General features: G+C 33.1%; 1 protein-coding gene across 1 annotated transcript in view; it reads right to left on the reverse strand.

The window, feature by feature from the left end:
- The window catches only part of CNTN5 (contactin 5), a 533,631-nt gene that overhangs the window by 394,712 nt on the left and 116,725 nt on the right, over positions 1–22,194 (reverse strand). Inside the window, exon 6 of the mRNA XM_007471947.1 lies at positions 3,921–4,124. Coding sequence (XP_007472009.1) covers positions 3,921–4,124 — 204 coding nt within the window. The remainder of the gene's footprint in view (positions 1–3,920; positions 4,125–22,194) is intronic.

Consider the following 22,194-nt stretch of genomic DNA (forward strand, 5'->3'; position numbering starts at 1 on the left):
CCATCTTGAGCTGCATGCCCACTTCTCCTTGTTGAAATACTCATTTTTCTTGGCTTCCTTGATACTACACTATTGTTTTTCCTATTATCTCTCTGACTTTTCCTTATCATTATCCTTTGTAGGGTTTTCATTTTTAACCTTTCCAGAGCAATTTAGACTACTCAAGGCTTGTTCCTAAGCTCACTTCTCTTTCATATGCATTTTGTGGGCTTTCTTAACCACAATAATGGTTTCATTTATCATTTGCATTGTGATGATTCATGTTCATATTTCAACACTATTATTGAAACTATGAATTGTATTTATAGAGCAAAATTTTAAGAGAAATTACATCCAAACTGTATCACAGTGTTATTTTCTTGTTATATTCAAAGTTTCACTTATGAAATCATGTCTAGTAGAGCACACATATCTACAAATAGCTTAAAAATCTGTAACAATATGTATTGAAAGATAATTATATAGTAATAACTTGTTAACATCTATTTGTTTTAAGCTTTTACAGTTAATCTATGGGAAAGTTTAGAACACTTGGTTGCATTTGCAGGAGAGAACGTCAGAGTAAATGTGGAAGGCAAAATGACATAAAAGTAGTGTAGGAAAGGTAAAGGAAAAAGTAGGACTAAAACTATCACTTTATATAATAGAAAGTCAAGAATTATTTTTAAGAGTTAAAAGGATAATAGAGATTTAAGCACATTGTCAAGGTTAAAAAGGAAACAACAGAAAAATATTATTTAACTATAAAAGAGGGGAGGATAGAAGAAACAGATGTACATCATATGAGTTATTGTCTAAACTTGATTAAACAAGAAGCACAGATATTTCCTAGCATTATATGAGACACTCATGAAGAAAAATAGGAGAAATTAAAAAGTTAGCTTTAGGGAGTAGGACTGGATAGAAGGGAGGTGTGTGGGTTTGCTTTTTCTTTCCCCTTCTTATCAGCACTTATAAACCACTACATTCCTTTGATAAGGGTGTATTACTATGATAAAAATTAAAAATTAGTAGACAATCACCAAGAAAAACAATAATCTCAGATAATTTACAGAAAGAAGGAATATGAATTTTCTAACTTCTCTCACAAAATCTTAAATAAGACTGTCATTGAATGATGTAATTGAAATTTAGCAGGTGTTTTTCACCTGTTTCTTTTTAACTTAAATGTTAACTATAAAATAACAGTTTTATTTTACTTGTGTGCATTGCTTTATTGAACCTTTCATATAGTACTGCACAAATAATGATTTTTTGAAACTATAGATGTTTGTAAAATAAAAATAAGTCAACGGTTTCAACTGCTTCAGTAAATTCAATTAACATGACTAAAAATATTTATTAGTTTAGTGACACAGTATTGGTTACATAAGAAACAATGGCTAACAGTGTGACAATCTGAAAAGGCCAGTGGGAATGAAAATCAGCAGTCAAGGATGGAGGGATTGGTTTTAATAGTAGGAGGGACAGTAGAGTATCTCTACTGAAATTACATAAGGGAAGAACAGTGTGGATGAAGATGTATCAATAGTTAGATTTGAAATTCCATTAGTAGGAAAGTAAATTTGATACTTAAATAGGTTTTGTAAAGCAGTGGGAAAGGAGGGAGGCTGTCCAGTTTGAGAAAAGCAGAGAAGATTCCAAAAATCTTTGGGACAGTTACAAATTAACCATCCACAGAAACTTACTAAGATTCAGTGGCAATATTGATGTTGTTGATCATGAATCCCTGGCAGGTGTAACTCTCTAGCAACTTTCAGATTCCAAGGCAGTCACAAATTAAGGGTATAGTGAGTTCATTAGGAGTGGGGTTTTGCCCAGGGCGAGCAATAGAATCAGAAGGGCAAAGGAGTTTAAATAGCAGCAAACAAATTACTCTAATTATTCTTGAAATGTTTGACTATGGAATGTATAAGGTAAATTTAAGTGATACCTTTGGGTCATGAAATCAAAGAAGTGCAAGAGACTGTTGAACATGGGTCCTGAGCTTTTAAATCACTGGTGAAGGTGGTGTCAATTTTTGGATTCTTACTTTACATGTGTTCCTCTCCCTTGTGAAGGTCAATGTAATGTTTAGGTTTGGTGCATGAAAATAAGGCAGAATAGCCTACTCAACCTCAGGCACTATCTGAATGTACGGTATTATTACATAAATGGATGGTGTAAATGGAACTAGTCAGCAAAATGTTACAATTTTCAAACAAAGATGCTTCAAATTCTTGCTGAATTAATGAGAAAATAGAAACTTTATGAAAATGGCTTATAGAAAATCACCTCAATTCTAAACTATTAACTAGGTAAGTTTTCTAAATGCATATTTATTTTCCTTTATTCTTTTCACCCTATAGACATTCTTATATAATATTGAAGTTGGCATAATATACACACAATCATAGTTTTAACTGTATTGATGGAATACACAATGATAACACTTAAATCTCTTTCTCTAGCTCAGTCCTCTCTTGTGCATATTAGGAATATGTATCAGTAACCTACTGCATATTTCCACGTAAATTTCCCATGGATATCTTATCTCAACATAGCCAAAACTGAAATTGTCACATTCACCAATTTCTCAATCTATTTTTTCATCTGTCTTAACTCTTTTCATGAAAAGAATCATCATCCATTCGTTGAACTATGTGAAAGCTTTCTCCTACTCCAGAGCCTCATGTTTAATCATCACATTCTGATAATTCTACCTTCTTAATATCCCAGGCATGTTTTCAACCCTTCAGTGCTATTACCACTGCTTTCATTCTGTCCCTCCTCACCTCCTCACCTCTTGACTGGTTAGTTTCAGTAGCCTCTAAATTGGTTTCCCATTTTTCATCCTTGTTTCCCATTTATTCCTCCATGCCATTACCTAGCAGTGTGACATTTGGAGGTCCCTTCATCTCTTTCAAATTGGCTTCCTCATCTCTGAAATAGATATTGCATTTGTACTCTCTACCTGATAGGATTATAGGATTATTACTAATGTTTTATATATATATATATATATATATATATATATATATATATATAAACTCTGGCTATACATTACTGCAGCATATATTCTAAATCTAAGCATATAAAAGACTAGTGTTGAAATAGATTATTTTTTAAGCTTCACAATCCATCAGGATTCTTGAGCTTACTTTTCAATAATACCTTCATAGCTTTTTTATTGCATGACAGAGCAAGCCATATATCAACTGTAATATAGCACTTGACTTCTTTAATGCAATGCTTAATTGTAAATGTCTATAACTACAAATCAGGTTTTTAAATCTGAAGATACTTTGGATAGATGGCAATACCTATACTTATAGAATCATCATTTCTGCCTGAATTGCACTTAAAAGTTAAAGTTCCAACTGCTCCTATTATTGGAAAAGTAATAATAACAATTATAACTATGCCATGAAGTGTTAAAAGCTGAACATTTAATTTGAAGGTAGCTAAAATTAAAAAGTGATGAAAAATGAACCTGCAAAATACTTGCAATTCATACACATATGCTATATAGAGGCCCTAAAGAGCAAAAAACGAACTGTGGAGTCTTTATTACAGTTCATCTTTTTGGAATCCCTCTTCCTTTTTGGCATTAGGGTAGTGTTAAGGTTAATATTTCTTAGCTATAGATCATCACTTTCCTATGTGAAAAATTTTATTCTAAGGTATGCATGATCTTAGACTAAAAGTGTAGAGTTTCTAAATATGCCAAATGCCTTTTTATTTTATTTGTGCTAGGTTTAAGTGCTTAGAAGAACACTAATACATCTTTTTTTAAGGTCTTTTTGTATTGAAGTACAGTTGATTTACAATATAGTATTAGTTTCAGATGTACAGCATAGTGATTCAGTATTTTTGCAGATTATACTCAATTTTTCACATTTGAGTTGGCTGACCATTTCAATCCAGTCCATGGAACTTACCATCATTACGGAGAGTGAGTGGTGTTGGAGGACTAAGTACTCGAGCGTTCGTCACTGTGTTTTTCACCAGACAAATATAGCTGCCAACATCTGATGTTTGGACTTTAGAAATATAAAGGTTGCCTGTCTCCTGGGAAATGAACCGCCGGCTGTCTTCCGCCACAAAGGAAGGGAACTCGTTAAATACCCAGCTATAGACGATCTCTGAAAATACACAAAATTCAATTGTTTAAAGACAGATTATTTTACTAAAAATCTCAAGCAACAAAGCTTTTACTAAGTATTAGATAGGTTGCAAGATCATCCGTATTTGATCCAGATGTCTATATCATTTTGTATTTTATGTTCAAAGAACTGCTGCTTTTAATGACTACATGAAGATCTGAAATATTTTTTAAGGATGCTCAGCCTTTATCTATTCATCCATGTACTTATTCATTCAGTTCTAATGTGTGTTGAATGTATTTTAGATGCCTGGCACTATGATAGCACTGAAATTAAAAAGATGAGAGAGACAGTTTTGCATTCTCAAAGATTGGTCTAATGCGAAAGATTTACCCAAACCTATGAAACAATGTGGAATAAAGAAATGGAGATGTATACTCTACTGTAAAGAAGACAATGGAGAAGGGCACTTAAGCCATCATGTTGATCAGCAAAAACTTCTTAAGTTAAGAGGTGCCTGAGCTACATTCATTTATTCATTTGTTCAACAAATACTAGTTGTGGATCTTGATGGGCCAGGAATGCTCTAAGTGGAAAAAAAAAAGTCTGTGCTCTCATAGAGCTTCCATTATAGTGGAAAGTACAAGAATACACCAAATATTTGTCAAGTGGTAATAAAGGCTGTGAAGAAAACTAAAGCATGTAAGAGAGCTAGAGAGTGGCAGGGGTGAGAAAGATGCATGAATTTATATTTTAAAAACTCTCTCTGACTACTGTTTACAGATGAGACAGCATGAGGACAAAGCAGGGACCAGGGGAAGGGGAAGCAAGAAGAATAATGTTCCCTAGTCTAAGCGGCTATTTTCAAAATAGCCATGACATATATAAATGATTTGCACTATAATGGTAGTTAGTGGCAGTGACAGTAGTGGTGAAGTGATAAGAGGTGACTGGTTCTAGTAAAAATGTGATAGTGGAGTTGACCAGAATTGCTGATGGATTGATTATGAAATGTGAAAAGGAAAAAAAAAATGAGTCAAGGAATAAGGTTTTGAGCCACCACAGTTTTGTGTTATTAGAGTGAAAAATCCAAGAAAGGGAGTAGTAGGAGAAGAGGTTAGAGAAAGTGGAAATTAACCCAAATTACTAAACACAAATTAACATGGTCTGTATGTTGTATTAAGGAGCTTGTGCTCTATCCTGGATGTTTTCTAGCAAAGGGTTGACATAAAGATGTACATTAGTAGGGTATCCTGGTGATCCTGCAAAGGTTGGATTTAGGTAAGTGCAAGTTGAAAGAGGGAAAAATAGGACGATATTGCATACTGAAGGTAACAGCTGGAGAAATCTGAATCAGAACCTGATCATAGCAATGAGAAGAAGGATATTGGCCCAAGAAATATATAGGGAGTAAGACAAATGAAGAGACTAATAGTCCAGGAACACTTTCATAATCTCCCTCGAATGACTGGGAAGAGGATGATACATGAAGTTCGGGATGAAAATAAATGAAGTCAAACTGGCTTAAGGAGAAAGATCACTGATTCACTTTCAGGACATTTTGAGTTTGAGGCAAATCTACATAAGTAGTTCCAGGAATTGGTAAATATGTGTTTGAAGTCCATGAGAGGAAATCTGTGGTTGAGAGTTGTTGGTATGTTGGTGTAACTGAATCATGTAAATAGATGAGAATAGATACAGTGAGAAGATAGTTCTCTGGAAAGCACAAACATCTAAATAAAGGAAGGAAAATGTTCAAAAGGTAAGAGAGAAGGAACCATTGGAAATATTCAAGGGGAATAAAGAAAATGCAGTGTCACAGAGACCAATGCCTTAACAATTTCAAGAGGGTTAAATAATGCCAAATAAGGCAAAAAGGATTTAATGGGAATGTTTATAAATATAATAAAGGAAAATGTTACTTAGGATTGACATGTGGTATATCACTGAATAGCAGTTTCAGTAGATGAGTGAAAATCAAAACCAGCTTGCAATTGAGTTAATAGAATATGAGAAATTGAAGGAATTATGTGTAGGCCAATAGCATTAAAATCTCAATAGGCATTAGAATTACCTATGTTATGGCTAAAAGAGCAGATTCTAAGGTCCCGTTTCCACAGAGTCATTTGTTTAGTAACACTTATTACTTGAATTTTTATAAAGCTCAAGTGTGATTCTAATCTACAGTGAGGCTTGGGAAGCCTTGTTTTATGCCTTTCTTTTCTTCCTCTCTCTCTTTCTTTCTCTCTCTCTCCTCCTCCCTCTCTCCCTCCCTCCCTCCCTTCCTTCTTTTCTTCCCTTAAATATATGAGTTCTTCTAATTGTTATAATGAGAGTTTCATTTGTTGCTCAAACATCACTCAGGCATTTTTATATTTTTGCAATTTACTTTAGGTTAGGTTTTACTGGAGTTACCTCAATTTTTGTTTTGTATTATTAGAAATTTTGAGTAAAAGAAAGCAACAAACAATCACATTAAAGACTATCATTAATTGAAATACCAGTTTTGTTATACTGATAGTGTTTGTTGAGTCAGTGTTTTGTAAAATATTTTAGAATAAGAAGAAAGTATTTACACAAAATCGGCATTTTCTCAAATTTTACAGGTAAGTGTGTATTTGGGGGTTCAAAAATGCTTATTTAGCTTTTAAAATAAGTTTACATAGCAAAGCATTTCATAATTCTAAGAAGAATGAAACAGTAGAAATTGTACAAAATAGAAAAGCTGACAGTCTGAACTTGAATTGGATTTTCTACCTCTGCCAAAAATGCATCTATTGAACAGGGCTAAATCCTTTTTAAAATCACTGTTTACTTTCTCCCATACGGTTTTTCATTCTCTATCAGCATTTATTTAAAATTCTTTTCAAACTTTACTCTCATAAAAAACAAACATTCATTATATTTTTAGTATGTCAGAGTGTGAGGATTATAAAATGATTCAGGAAAGTAGTAAAACACAATTGGCTTTGAAGTCTAGTCTTTAGTCTCATATAACACTTTATTTCATACCAATTGTGCTTGGCCTAAAAATATTTTAAGGTAAGCTGATATATTAAGTACTAAAATCTTAATATTATTATTCATTATCAGAAGCATACTGAGACTGTTTGGTCAATTGTGATTTTCCCATTCTTCTAAGGTTCTTTTTTAATAGTATGTTTAGCTAAGACAATTAAAAATGTTTTAGAAGTTCTTGATACGATTCTTCAGTGAATACTCCCCAAAGTTTTTATGTTAAATTTCTCTAGTACATTTTTATATTGTGTTGTAACATACATTTGGCCTACAAACCCATGTGCTGTATTGACTTGAGGTTTTGGTTTCTTTCTTTCTTTTCTTTTTTAAGTTTTTTAGCTGCACGCACGGCATGTGGGATCCTAGTTCCCTGACCAGGGACCAAACCCGCCTTCCCTGCTTTGGAAGCATGGAATCTTAACCACTGGACCGCCAGGGAAGTCCCCAAGGTTTTGGTTTCTTATGGGAGATTATTTTATCTTTCTCCCTGAGTCAGTGAGAGCCGTTCAAGTTCGCTGAAAGAATAGCCCATTAAGGCCCTGGCTGTTGCAGATATGCTATTCTAACTTCCCCTCTCAAGCAGACCCAAAGACTTGTCCTTTATACCAGCAAAAATAGTCATCCTTAAGCTCCTAGACTCTAGGGTCTGTCACCATGACATGTAAACAAATCTACCTTGCTTCCAAGATTTCCTAGGGATTAACAGTATTCCTAGATTTCAGTTAGGATTGTAGTCCTGGATTTTAGTTCTTTTTTGTTTCTGATACCTGAGATATTTTTTTCTTTCCTGTGAGCTTGGCTTTATATTGAACTTTATTTTATTTATTATTTCTAAATTTTGGGAAAGTCTCTGGGTTGGCTCTGTCTATTGTCCTAATTGAATGTCTAGGTTTCATGGCTTTATGCAGTGCAGACTTTCATCACAATTGCTGTAATTGATTCGGTGTCACAAAACAGATTACCCTGTCTTTGCTCCCTTGACACATAAGATGATTACTTAAATGACATATTTCTACATCTATAGGGTATAAAAACAGTATTAACCATAAGGGCAATGATGTTCATTTCTTATAACTGTAGTGCCATTAATTTAAAAAAAAAAAAAAAGGGTGAGAAAGGGGAACAAAACTGGATACTGCAGTCTCTGAAGTCTTTGTAAACAATTTCAATGAGTAATCATATGCAATTCATTTCAAGATTCTTTAATATAACTACAAGTTAGAAAATAAACATTCTTCTGCCTAATAATGTGTGTTATTAGGAACACACAGTATTCTGCTTCTGTTACAGAAGAAGCTTTGGGTCAAAAGATTTGGAGAGAACACAATGGATGTAGCAATTGATTTGTTCACCACCCAATTAATAATGCAACTCTCCCAGGGAACCTAGTTTCTTTATCCTTGTCAGCTATAAAAAGGAAAACCTAAAAATCAGAACCTTCCCTATTTTTAATATATGCTCAATTTCATGGTTTATAGTAAAATTTTCACCTAATGGGCTGTACTTACCAAAATCCCTGGTCTTTTCCCTTTTTGATTATTCCTGTAATGTGAGATTTAATGTTATATCTGTCAAATAGCTATAATTATGATTTGTTCTTTATTATACAAGTGTAACCTTTTAGTTTGTTTTTTAAATAATTTAAGTTTTGTACTGTAGTTTGATATATTTTTTTGTTAAGTTTTACTGGATGCTGCTTAATAGAGTGTATGTCATAAGTATTTTAATATTTACTAATTGCTTTGTAATCATTTTTGTTTTTACAATTCCATTAACCGTTATGACTCCTTTGCCTCCTGTTTTGATGAATTAATTGATATGAAGATACTTGAATAGTGGAATTTAGTAAGTTACTGGCCAAAACAGAACTGTTTTAAAAATTGGTACTATGAATATTTTGTTTATATAAAAGTTTTAGCTGATGGCTAGCTACAATTTTGAGTTTTGGAATTAAGGACATCATGAAGGAAATTTTAGAGAATTGTACCATTAATTATCCATTACTACTGAGCATAAGGGGATACACCTGAAATTAGAAGGCAATATTTTTTTTACATTTCTGATTTATATCTGCATTGTGATAGAAAATGTCACTATCAGCCACATTAAGTACTCTTGGCAGGGTAGAGAGTAAATCTACTGTCTTCACCACCTTATCCTTAGACCTCAGCTGGATGCCTGGTGTGTGGTTGCTTAATACATATTTGATGAAAAAATAAATAGAATAAAACATCTACATATGTATTTTTATAAATATTTCTAAATTTAAGAATAAGAGTAAATATTTTTCACTTTAATGTTCTCACTGCAAATTTTTTCAGCTCTACATGAACTTATTTTGGCCTTTAGAATATGAATCTAAGATTATGTTTGTAGTTGAGCTAAAAACAGGCATTGAGAAGTAATGCAGGCAGTTTTAAGAATCTGGAATGTACTGTCAATGGACAAGAGAGAAAGTCTTGCTTACAAAGTTACTATGAAGTATTTTTGTGATTTATTCTACTAGGTAAATTGGACAGAGATTGAGGGGAGCATTAAATTAAATGTGATCCAAACTCCCTCTCTGGTTAACAGTTTCATGGTGGTCAGTCATTTAGCCTCTTCTTGAACATGTCACTGACACTGTTGAGGAAGCTGATTTGGCAGCTCAAGTTACTAAACAGATCATATATAAAGATTATTTTGGCTGCTGGCTTTAGGATGGAGACTGAGATCAAGACAACTGGGAGTATCATCAAGTAGGTAGTGATACATTTTTATATGCAAAGCACTGTTTAAGATATTATGGAGATGTAAGGTGGGGTTGGGAAAGGAACTAACTTGAGAACTTACTATGAGTCACACACTTTGCACATTTTCCCACTTCTCTCAGCCACACACATACACAGAGATTAGAAAGCAACATTGTGAGTGAATAAGACCATGGACTTCGGAATCACAAAGACCAGAGTTCCAGAGATGGCTGCATGATCCACTGACCTAGGTACCTTTGGGCAAACTATTTAAATTAGTCTACTCATCTGTAAAATGCAATTTAATGGAGGAAATTGTAGGTTAAATGAGATATTACATGTAAGGTTAGTATTACAGAACTTGATGTGGTTATTACCATTATTACAATCATCTACAACATTTAAGGTCTGAGACACAAACAGGTGAACCAGTGGAAAATTATAGCTAATAACTTTCAGAGGAAAAATTCCAACTTGTCTGACTCACTCTAAGCCTGTATTTTATCATTGCATTATTTTGCTTTGATTATTATATTCTAATCTTGCTGGCCCTCAATTTCAATATCCTTAAAATGGAATATATGATGTGATTGTGCTGGGGATTATATATGCCACTTAAATGAGAGTGTTCAACATGCAGAAACTGCTCAGTAAGGATAGCTATTGGCTTAAGATAAATTACTTAATATGTTGCAGTAGTATTTAGTGCAATTCAGATTCATCTTGAACCTTGTACAGTTGGGTTTAATTTCTACATGTGTCAAAACATAGCCAGAAGCAAGGATCCTGAGAGTAACAACAGAGTAAAGCTGTCTAACTGACACTTGGTTAGCACCGGGAGAATCAAGATATTTTAAAAGATGTTGTGAAGAATGCAAGAGAGGACATTTGTATGTTTTAAAAATCTAATTACCTTAATACAAAGGCAGGCTGTATTTTTACCTTAAATTTCAGTTATCTTGGTTGAACAAAACAAATTACTAATTCTTCTTTTTATAAGTTTTTGAGACATGTATTTTCATATGTTTGTTACCTAGAGTCAGAAACAACAGAGTCCTGCTTAAAAGTTATAATATGTCACTGAGACAAAATAAAATTTTTGCCTATAATTCAAAACACCTTTAGTAAAACAAAAGATAAAGAAAAGAATATTTATAATAGAAACAGTAGTAAACTGTTATTCTCTCATGATCCACAACTCAAATGACTCCAAGTAAGTGAATTCCAAGTTCTAGAGTTCAAGTGATTATACCAACTGGGTGACACTATCTATTTTTATTTTCCTTTGGGAATGTTTCACACTACAGAGAAACTTCTTTTTATCCCAGGAGTCCTGTGTCTAGATGTAAAGGTCATTGCTAACTCTTCTCAAAATGCAACCTAAATTTCTTGCTCTGATAATTGGTTTTAAAATTATTTTTATTGAACTTCAAACTTCATCAAGTCAGAGACCAGCATTTTCTCAGCAGGGTGTGATGGTCCATGGCACAAGTTCACCTTAGGCTTCAAACTTTGCATTAAAAAGCATTCATGTTACACTTCTGACAATTCCTTGTTAAAATACACAGATCTCAGTGCTTAATGAACAACAGAATATCTGTTTCCTAGAATCTTGCCAAGAAATATGACCTGGCATTTTGTGTCTATCAAAATTATGAAGGGCTTAGCTGAAAGAAAAGATGCACGGAGAATTACTGGAAGACTATGTAGTTAATCAATTAGATATGACCAAGGTAATCTAAAAGTTTATCCTCATTAAATCAAAACATTATACAGCTTAATGATAACAACAACAACAGTAACAGTGAACATTTTATGGTCTTAGGTCAGTTTCCTAGAAACAGAGTCTGAGAAGGGGATTCTTTTGAATGTGATTTATTGACAGTGTTCCCAGGCGAAGGAATAAGGGAAGCAGGATTGGGTAAGAAAAAAAAAAAAGAAAGAAAGAAAGAAAGAAAAAATAACTAAGCAAAGATGTGGTCCCCTCCAGAGATTGGTTTAAGACTAATCTCACTTAGGGCTCTTGAATACAAATTTCACTGTAGATTTGGTAAGTCAACAGAAGGTAAAGAGAACCAGTCTTTTATACTCACCTCCCCTGCATCAGTTGGTTATTGTCTACCAGGTGGGGGAAGTGAGGTGCAACTAGGGAAGGGAGCTTAATTTCCTAGGTAAGGAAATCTCTGGAGAAGGTGCAGCTGCCAGATGGGTGCATTAACCAGATGAGAGAGAACTGGGTGTAACACCAATAGGATCTAGTAAACCTCTATAGCACTTTAATGGGCTCCAGACAGTGTGTTCTATGTATATTAACTTATTTAATCTCTACAGGGATAAGTAACCCCATTTTATGAATGAGGGAACTAAGATACAAAGATCAAAAACTTGACCAAGAAGCCTTGCTGAGCACAGATCTCTATTTGAAAAAAGAAAAATCTGATTAATAGTTATTTCAAGTATTTATTAGATTGAGTTATGTATATTATGGGGTCTAATTTTGCCAATTAAAACTTTGATGCTTCAAATAGCAACTAATCAGAGCAGTGTCTAAATCCCATTCACCAGACAAAAGCAGGTTTCTAGATATTCCTATTAACTACTGAGTCGCAATTTAATTAAACTGTTGTCACAGAGCCTTAAGTATGTAAAAAGGTAAGAATGTGTCCTGCTAGCATAGAAACCTACTGTAAAATGGAAGGAGAGTTTGCCTTACATGCAGATGTTCCTAGGGGTAAAAGAAATATTATTGTACAACTGCCAAAAAGGATATTTATTCCTACTCCCCTCTTACATTAAGACTTAGAGTTTTCCAAATATTTAACCAAAAAAAAAAAAAAAAATCCTATACATAAATAATCCAATATTTTCTGGAATTAACAGGAGTCCACAAGATGGCAGTGCTTGCTGAGTAGAAAGCATTAATCTTGGGCAATATTCCAAAGGGAGGAAAATGGAAATCTTGATTAGTAAAAAAAAATGTTTACTCATTTTTATATGTTTTATTTAGTAAAATGTCTTTTATCCAAAAGGTATTTGTCATTTGTACATAAAATAAAATAAATAAAATTTAATTTAGCTATAGGCATTGAAAGCAAAAGAAAATTCATAAAGTACATATTCAAAACACTCAACATTTTTCATTGACAGTGATTTTTTTAAGAGATATCTTTACTTCTTTTAATTTCATGCTATGCAAATTTTATAGTTAAATTTGAAGATTTATTGCAGGATAAATAATAACAGGAAACAAATATGAGCTTAATAAATTATCCCTCCTTTAGGTAGATGAGTTCACAGAAGACAAAATCCTCTAGAGTTGTGATTAGCCTAAGCTTCACATGTTAAATGTGGAACTTTGGTTGCCTTTGGGTTACATTTATCATATAGGTGCAGTAGAGAATATTTAGATAAGATAACTTATTATAATGAGATTCTCTGCTGCTCAACTTCTTCTTACATTCAATGTAATTTTTCATAAACATTTTTGTGCTTTAACTGCTTAACTAATGCTCATTAATCCTTCATGCAAATCTTTAATGAAGGTAATTTATTTGTCACATTGCTATGCATCATATAGAAATAGTCGATATTATCTATTTATCAAGAGGCACTGAAATGGTATATTTTCTGCTCTGGGGGTTTGTCCCTATGGTTCACCTGCTTCAGAAAAAAAAATCCTGATCATAAAATACATATTTATACCTGTTGATATGTAATCACTGTAATAAATCTTCAAATTCCTACTCATGAATTCACATAGCATAGAACACTGGCTAGAACTTTTTTAGTTGATTTCTTTGAAAAAAATAGAAAAGTTGGTAGGAGCTATACTAATAATACAAATGGTATAAAAAAGCTATTTAGAATTTATTCTTTTTCTAATTCTACAAGAGATTTTTCTGCAAAAATCAGATGTTTTTTGATTTTTATAATTATGTTTATATCTTTCCTGTCTTATAATTATTATTAAAATAAACTAATGAACTGGAAATTATGATAAAGTCCAGTAATGATTAATAGAGGTTTTTGAGCAATGAAAGTACACATTAAGAAAGAAGAACTATGCCTTTAAAATTGATACATTTACAGTAATTAAGAATGGCTATTATTTTGAGCCTAATATTCATGTTAAATCATATTTAATCACGTTAGACATGCAGAGATATGTAATACGTATCAACTATGAAAATAAAAGATTTCAGTGGAAAAAAACATGTTGTTTCTCCCTGAGTCAATTATTTTTTCATGTTTGCCTTGTTCTTTTTTTTAATTTGCCCAGAAGTTTTCCAGACTTCAGTTTCCTAAACTGGCTATTCTTTGGTCAGTTCCTATATTGCCTGAATCTTTAACACTTTTTAAAATTTCTGGATACAGAGGAGTTTACTTCTTAAAAACCAAACTTATTCAGACTTCTTTATTGAGTATCAATTACTTAGATGTATTCTGAGTATTCTCCACAAGTGTGGGCTCTGTGATGTATCTTTCCCCATAAACCTCTGTTCCTAGTTTGTTTGTCAATTAAGGTTTCTGATGATTGATTCAAGATATTTTCTAAAATCACAAGACTACTAGGAACTATAATAGCTAAAATAAAAACACTATAATAATTTTCTTGGAACCTGGGAGGATTAATCAATATTATAGTTTTAGAAATAGGAAAACCGTATGTTTGTAGGGATTACTGTAAATCTCAAGAACGTAAACCAGTTGTTAGATGGATACATTTACTCAGAAACCACTGATTAAGGAGCTGATTGTTAAAGGTGAAAAATGAGGGATTCTGATTTATAGGGATCACCTAAAGAAACTGGATGCACACAAACTGCTTAAATGAAAATCAGGAAATATCAGAATATACCACATCAGAGACTGGGTAGAGCAGGAAATTTGATTAAAAAAAAAAATGCTAAGTACTTATCCCTTATTCTTAATTGAAAGAAGTGCTTAAGACACCAGTGATACTAGCATGAGTCCAAATATAGTAGAGTGACATGAGACGTGTACTAAGTACCCAGCTTCCTATTCCAGTTGGGACCTCTGTGCAAGAACTGAGCCACATGGGGTTGAACTCAGTGAGTGCATGCATAGGTGTAAGGTAAGGTGGAACCATGAACAAAATCATGGAATTCATAGCAATGCAAAACTACGTTTGAACTTTTGCATCTAGCAGCTATGCAGTTTTCAGCTAATTACCTGACTTCTTCAGTTCTGTTTATTCATCTGTAAAATAATCAAAATAACACCAAGCTCTTAGGATTTGGGGGAAACATTTACAAAAATGTTACCATAATTTCAGGACTATATTGAGTGTTCATAAATTATCATTATTATCTAAAATGCTAACATATGTGTGTATATATATATATATACACACATATATGTACACATATGTATATAATTTTTGCTATGTTTACCATCTTTGTCAAATCGATCTAGCAGTCACTAAGATCCTCATAATCCTTTACACACATGCATAAAAGAGTGGTTTGACTTTACATGTCAGTAACATACCCATATGCTATTCTTGTTGCAATTTATCATACAGCAATATATAGATTATGCAGAATTAAAATATCTGTACACTTTATAATATACATGGCTCCATAATATTCTCATCTGACATCAAATTGGAGTTTAGGAATATTTTTACTCTATGCATGCTACATGCTTACCAAGAGACCTTAAGTGATTCTCTTGTATGAGACTCTTTTTCATGGACCTTAAAATATATTATAATCTCTGCTTTTACACCTCAACACATCTCTTTCTTAAACCATCCAATATTATCTCCCACTCTTTATAATCATTAATGCTTCATCTTAGATAGAATGATTCCCATATCAGTATGCCTCATAATGTCGTTTCCCTGGACTAGAATGCATTCCCACCTTCCTTCTGCCCAGTCACATGCCTACATACAAGCCAAGTGCAGGTGCTATTTTCTTGAAGAAGGTGTCAGGAGTCACTTTTAACTCTTCTTTTCTGAAATTCTATGGACATATCATTAACTTGTGTTCTGATTTGCTTGAAACTGTGACAAATTACATTATTTTTTCCCAGCAGGATTATTAATAGTCTCCCCTTTCACTTTAAAAAATGTTCCAGTTTATATATTAAATATATTATATGGTCTCTCACCTCCCCACACATCATCCACAAAAGAAACTCCTCTTGTATTGGCGCTGACTATGCTCTCTCATTGTTTTCTGTTCTATGTGTATTATATATTCATCATAGAGCAGGGGCTGTGTCATACGCTTACTGAACAAATGTGGCATCAATAAATTAATTAAAAAATTAAATTAAAAATAAAATTATTTAAATTAATTTATATTTAGAGACTTTAAAAAGAATGTTATGTTGCCACTAAAGGTAGTTGGGGATATCTTGAGTAGCACCAGAGTATTCTTGCATGTTATTTTCCAGTTGTCTAAAATAGTGTCCAACTCACTATAGTGTCCAGTGAGTAGTTTATAAAACCTTTTCTGATGATGAATGTAGTATTATGTAATTTCATCATTAGTAAAATAAGATGCTTTCTTATATTATTTATTTAACCCTTGGTAGTAGAGTTTTTTTATAAATCCTATAAGGCCATACATGATTTTGTCCCTGGATATAGCTTTAGCCTTAACACTGTCTTTCCTTTCTTCACTTGACCCAAGCCACACTGGCCTTCTTGCTGTTAATTTTTAACCTAAGACCTGCACATTAATTTTTACCTTAGCCTGAAACATTCTTCCTCCAGATGCTTGTGTGGCTCACTACTAAACTTCTTTCAGGTCTCTGCTCAAATAGCTTCCTCTGGGCAGTCCTCGCTAACCAACTCACCTAAATGAGCCCTAATAATCCTCTCTCTCTCTCTCTCTCTCCCTCCTCATATATATATATATTTCTTATTGGTTGTCTTCTGCACCAAAATATGAGTTTTCTTGCAGTGGGAATCTTACCTATTTTGTTCACCACCATACTCCTCAGTATTGTAAAAAGTGTGAGGTACATAATAAGTAATGACTGGATGAATAGAGAATGAACACAATAGTGAAAATGTTTTCTACTAAGTGTTGTAACATAAATCTCTTGGAAATTAAGCTATTGGGTACAATTTTCCCTTTTATAAGATAATAAACAAAATATTAAAATGATTTAGGAGGAAATTTTTTAAGAACCCCTGGGAATGTATGTATTTTATTATACATGTAGACATATTATGATAAGGACATGAGACATGAATAAATACCAACATTCTAACCATTTGGCTGGATTTTTTTTTCCTTTATTTTATTATGTATTTATTTATTTATATTAAAGTATAGTTGCTTTACAATGCTGTTGGCTGGATTTTATAGGAGCAGTTAGGTTGATACAAAGTAAATACAATTTATAGAAGTAACAATATGATTATTAGTTGTTTTCACAAATGTTAAAAGTGGAAGAGAAAATGAAACTAGAATTTTAAATGATGAATTAGGAGAACCTGTAAGCACAGCTCTGTTATATTTCTTTTGTCTTGCCTATTTCATTTGAGTCTACTGATTCAAAATTTGTGGTGAAGACTTGTTAATAAAAACCATGTCATCCTTTTTTTTTAATTAGTTATTTTGCTATCAGACCAACATTGTGGGATTTTTGCCACTTTGTACAGTTTTTGCATTATTACTTTTAACTCAGCCTGAGCTTTTACTTTAATCACAAAGAAATGCCACCAGAATGAATGTTTTAATCTATCTAGGGAAAAAGCACATGCTTTTCAGTGGTGGGTCTTTGCTATAGAATGACAGCAACACAACACTGATTTTATTAACTCTCTAATGAAGTCCTCAGATAGAATTGCCAAAATTTTAAAGCTCAGCCTGATAGTTATGCTTTACAACTTGTCAAGCACTATCCTATACCAATATTTCCATCAATGATTGCATCAGGGGAAAAAATGAAAATGCATATGTGGAAGGTGACCAAGGAAATCCTAATAATGTTGACATTGTTGAAATACTATACCTAATAAATATTTAGGATTAGATAGTGTCATAGTATCTTTATGAGAACACTAGGGTGCTGGCCTATATGGGGCCATTCCAATTTTAATAACTTTGAAATACCATACTCTTTTTTTTACTTATCCCCTTTGGCTTTCTTTTCCAACTGTACTTTTGTCAATGAGTAGTTCATTAGTTTATTCAATATCTTTATTTCTGAGAGTGAGTCCTCTTCAGTAATACTGATATTTTGAGGATCTTAAAAACTAAAGAGTATAAACTGTATAAACATATTACTGATGTAAAATATTATCTTGATGCAGTAAGTTTACTGTTATCTGGATCTAGGCTTCTGCATCTCAGCACTATTGGTATTTGAGACCAGATAATTTTTGTGACAGACAGTCCTGTGCATTGTAGGATGCTCATTAGCATCCCTGGCCTCTACCTTGTACCCACTAGTTGCCAATAGCATCTTGTCCCCCTCCACTGCCTGTCTCCACTCCAGTTATGATGATGAAAAATGTTTCTAGACATTGCCAAATGTCCCTGGTGTGGGAAAGCATTCCTGTTTGTGAATCACTGCTCTAGATTAATCTAGAAGTGATGTATTCTGATTAACCAACCATTTGAGTTATTTGGTAATTATTGTATTTACTTCTATTTCATTTTATAAATTATTAGAGAGAGAGATAGAAAGATGAAAGCTAGCTCCTTTAATTTCAGTTTTATTTTTATTTTTAAGGACAGAGTACTATGCCTCCTTCATGATTTTAGTTCTACAATATATATATGTAGTCTAGGTAATCAGCACAGTTTGCTGAATTGAATTAGAATTAGGAAACAATCATATCCATAGCACAGAACAATGATAAACTATTGTTTATTTTTGAGTGAATATATCAAAATACATCAAAAATTTTGATACCCTTCCAGGCTATTTTTTCCCTATTAACTGTCAAAATAATTGAAAAAAATGTCAAAGACTGGGTTGACTATATATTGACTCAATGACACAATATAGACATTATCAGATTGTCATTTTTCTATTCCTTATATAAAATGTAGAAGGGTCTAGAAGGAAGTTCAGTTTCATAAGCAGTCCAGTTGTTTGATTCTGCATAAATAATTAACCTTGCAAGCATACAGACTTGTAAGTTGTGTGTGAAATCTGAAACAATGCATTTAATTTACTTCTTTTTATTCAGTCATTTGAGATTACTTTTTCCCCACATTCAAAAAATAATGAAATATGTATTTCCAGAACTTATTTGATTGTATTAAAAATGAAGCCCATATAAATTAATTCAAGATAATGGGAACAAAATGCAAATTTATAGTAGAAATAATATAAAAGGAGGAAAGAGTTTGCATGAATATTTAAGGTACATGGGGTCTGAACTAATCAGAGAAGAAAGGAATAGGTTTCTTATATTGTTAGAGAAATTTCCAGATCATTAAATCACTGTTTTAAGGCATTTTATTGGCATGACTCATAATATTCCATATATTTTACATTTTTTTGAATATAGAAATTACTGTAGAAATTCTGGATGGCTGATAAATCAGTTCAGTTGAAAGTAGTCTACTCAAGGCAAAGCTACACAAATGTCTGTGTTTACCAGAGGTAATAAATCCTAAGAACTCACAATCTAGAGTGAGTCAAATCAAGTAGACACTAACTCACAGACAAGACAGATCTTTTCTTTCACCTAGATTTCTAGTTTTTGATTGTTTAAGCTTTGCCTTCACCATTTATTCTCTGTGTAACCTTGGGCAAGTTACCAAATATTCCTCAGTCTTTATTGTCCTCTTTTGAAAATGGAGGTATACGTCACTTCATATTATTTTGTAAAGATTAAATAGAAGTACCTTAAGCAAAGTACATAGCTTCATGCTTGCTGCCTAGAAAACATTTAGTAAATGAAATTATGTTATTAATTCAGAATGTCTTTTAGCTAAAGAAGATTTTTGAGACAGGACAAATCTATATACAAGGACAAAAATTCCAAGGTTATCCTAACTCAATTGGTATTGAATTAATAACCTATTTTTTTCCCATTTGGCTTGGCTTAAAATAATTCAGGGATTATTCCCCAAGGAGACACAAGATCCTATTGTTGCAAAGAATGAAATTTTCTCTTAAATGTCACGTAGTAAGTGTTTTAGTACCTATAAATATATTAAGCACTTACTATGTGCCAGGCATTTTGCTAACCATTCTCTATTATTTGTAATAATATTATTGGTTATCTCAGTTCTATAGAATTGAAACTGAGAATTGATAAAATTAATTTGTTTGCTTGTTTGTTTGTTTTGTACAAGACAGACAGAAAGGGATATAGTTCCAACTAGAATCTTAGGAAGTAACTGAAATTGTGAAGACTTCTCTAATTTAGGGAGTCCCTTGGCCTACATGAGAACAGTTTTTCAATCTCTAATTATTAGCACAGAAACTATATTAGCACAAATCACACCCCCTCCTCCATAAAATCATTCAAAATCTGAGTTCTTTGTTGCTTTCCTTTCAATACCGTTCTTAGAAAAAGGTGACAATATTTATTTTAAAAGCTTTAGAGACCAATTGCATGATACCAGCTTACCCAAAACAGAAAGCAAAATTCTATATCTTTAACAATAGGTTTTTGGAAATTTTCATTTATTAAACACAAGGAAAGATATAAAATGAATGATATGCATTCTCAGTGCAGGATAAACCTTCTGCAGTTTACTGCTGCCTGGTTCAATTTCTAGATTAAAGACATTTGATTAGTTAAACTTCAGACTGAAGCACTGTAACATTTAGGAGTATCAGCTTCCATTGAAAAAGCTGTGCTTCTATTATAGCATTTTCCTATCTTCCTGACCTGTTTGTCAAGCTTCAGACTGCAGCTGCACACAGGCTTAGAAAGAGCTCATCTCCTAAGGGAAAAGCAAAGTTCTCAAGTACATTTAAAAAAAAAAAATAGTCTATAGTTTTCCTTTGTCTTTTCCCCTTCTGTCTTTCTCTTGTGTCCAATAGAGAGCCGCTGAAATGGCACCAGAATGACGTTGACATAACCTGGATCACAAACCAGGAACATACATCCCTGAAGCACAGCCCTGTCACTGCCGGCCTGTTCTGCCTGCGTCGGTACTGTGTTAATTAGGCGAGGTCAGCCAGTTCTCTCTCTCTCCAGACTTTCATTCTCCCCAAGGGGAAGAACAGTTCCAATGAATGATCTGCCACGTCTAAGGGCACGCATTTTCGAGGCTTGTTAGCTTAATGCCTCTTTGCAATATGTAAGAACAGCGTAAGAGAAATCATTTATATCAGTAACCTCCAGACCAGCTTTACAGAACAATTTTGGGACTGCAGCTCTTAGCAGCTGACTTGTCCTCTCCCCAACATACATGGGCATATTCTAATTAGAGTCACACTGCTTATTATATTTTTATGGGTCTAAGGGAATTCTCTTTAATAAGATACTAAAAAAAAATTGAAAAGTTTATCTTAAATACACAAATTTAGAAAAATCATAGAACTAGCTAAAGAATTATTTTACCATTTTCTCCTCATCTACAAAATAAAATAATAATATAAAGACCTATTTTATAGGTATTGTTTTAATTTGATTAATCCATGCATTAGCTTAGACTCGTGCCTCTTATGCAGTAATAATTCTATAAATATTGTTTTCTTTTGCTTGTTTTTAATGAAGGAATAGTTTTCTATGAATAGTTTTCTACATTTCCCTGCCTAACATGTGCTTAATATTTAAGGAGAACCCCACACTTAATGGACTTCTATCCCAGCCTAGGCTGTTTTGGTTATTTACGCGGTGAGACAACAATGACAGCAGTGCTTGAGATTTTACTTTCTTCATTTCCTTAGTCACATCTGGCTGCTGATCATAGAGACTATCATCCTCCACATTCCCTGACCCTGGCTGGGATGCCAGCCTACCAGTGGGCTAGAGAGAAATAAGGCTGTGAGATCTGATATTGTTTGGACTTTTTAACAAGGTTCACATATAATCCTTTCACTGTTACAGGAGAGTCTGGATTTCTTCTCATCTAGTCCAAAAATGTTATTTGCAGCTAAGCACCTAGCAGCAGGCAGTGTCCTTTTGAAGAAAGGAAAAAGAAAAGTTGAAGGCATTCAAAGGACTAATTAGATAATGCTTGCCTAACTCCTATTACTCTCTGAAGGAAAAAAAAAAGGAAACTAGATATAGTCTTAGAACTTTACTAAATGGAAACTGACAATATGTTTGCTTAGGCAACGTGCTAACTGTATTTTAAGATAATCAGCCAATGGGCAGGAGAATATTTATTTCCTCCCCCCCCTGCTATTTCTCATCCTTGGTAAAGATTTTTTTTTTAACTTCTGCAAATGTGTTC

The sequence above is a fragment of the Lipotes vexillifer genome, unplaced genomic scaffold (assembly GCF_000442215.2).
Source record: "Lipotes vexillifer unplaced genomic scaffold, Lipotes_vexillifer_v1.1 scaffold1598, whole genome shotgun sequence".
In the NCBI taxonomy this organism is placed as follows: Eukaryota; Metazoa; Chordata; class Mammalia; order Artiodactyla; family Lipotidae; genus Lipotes; species Lipotes vexillifer.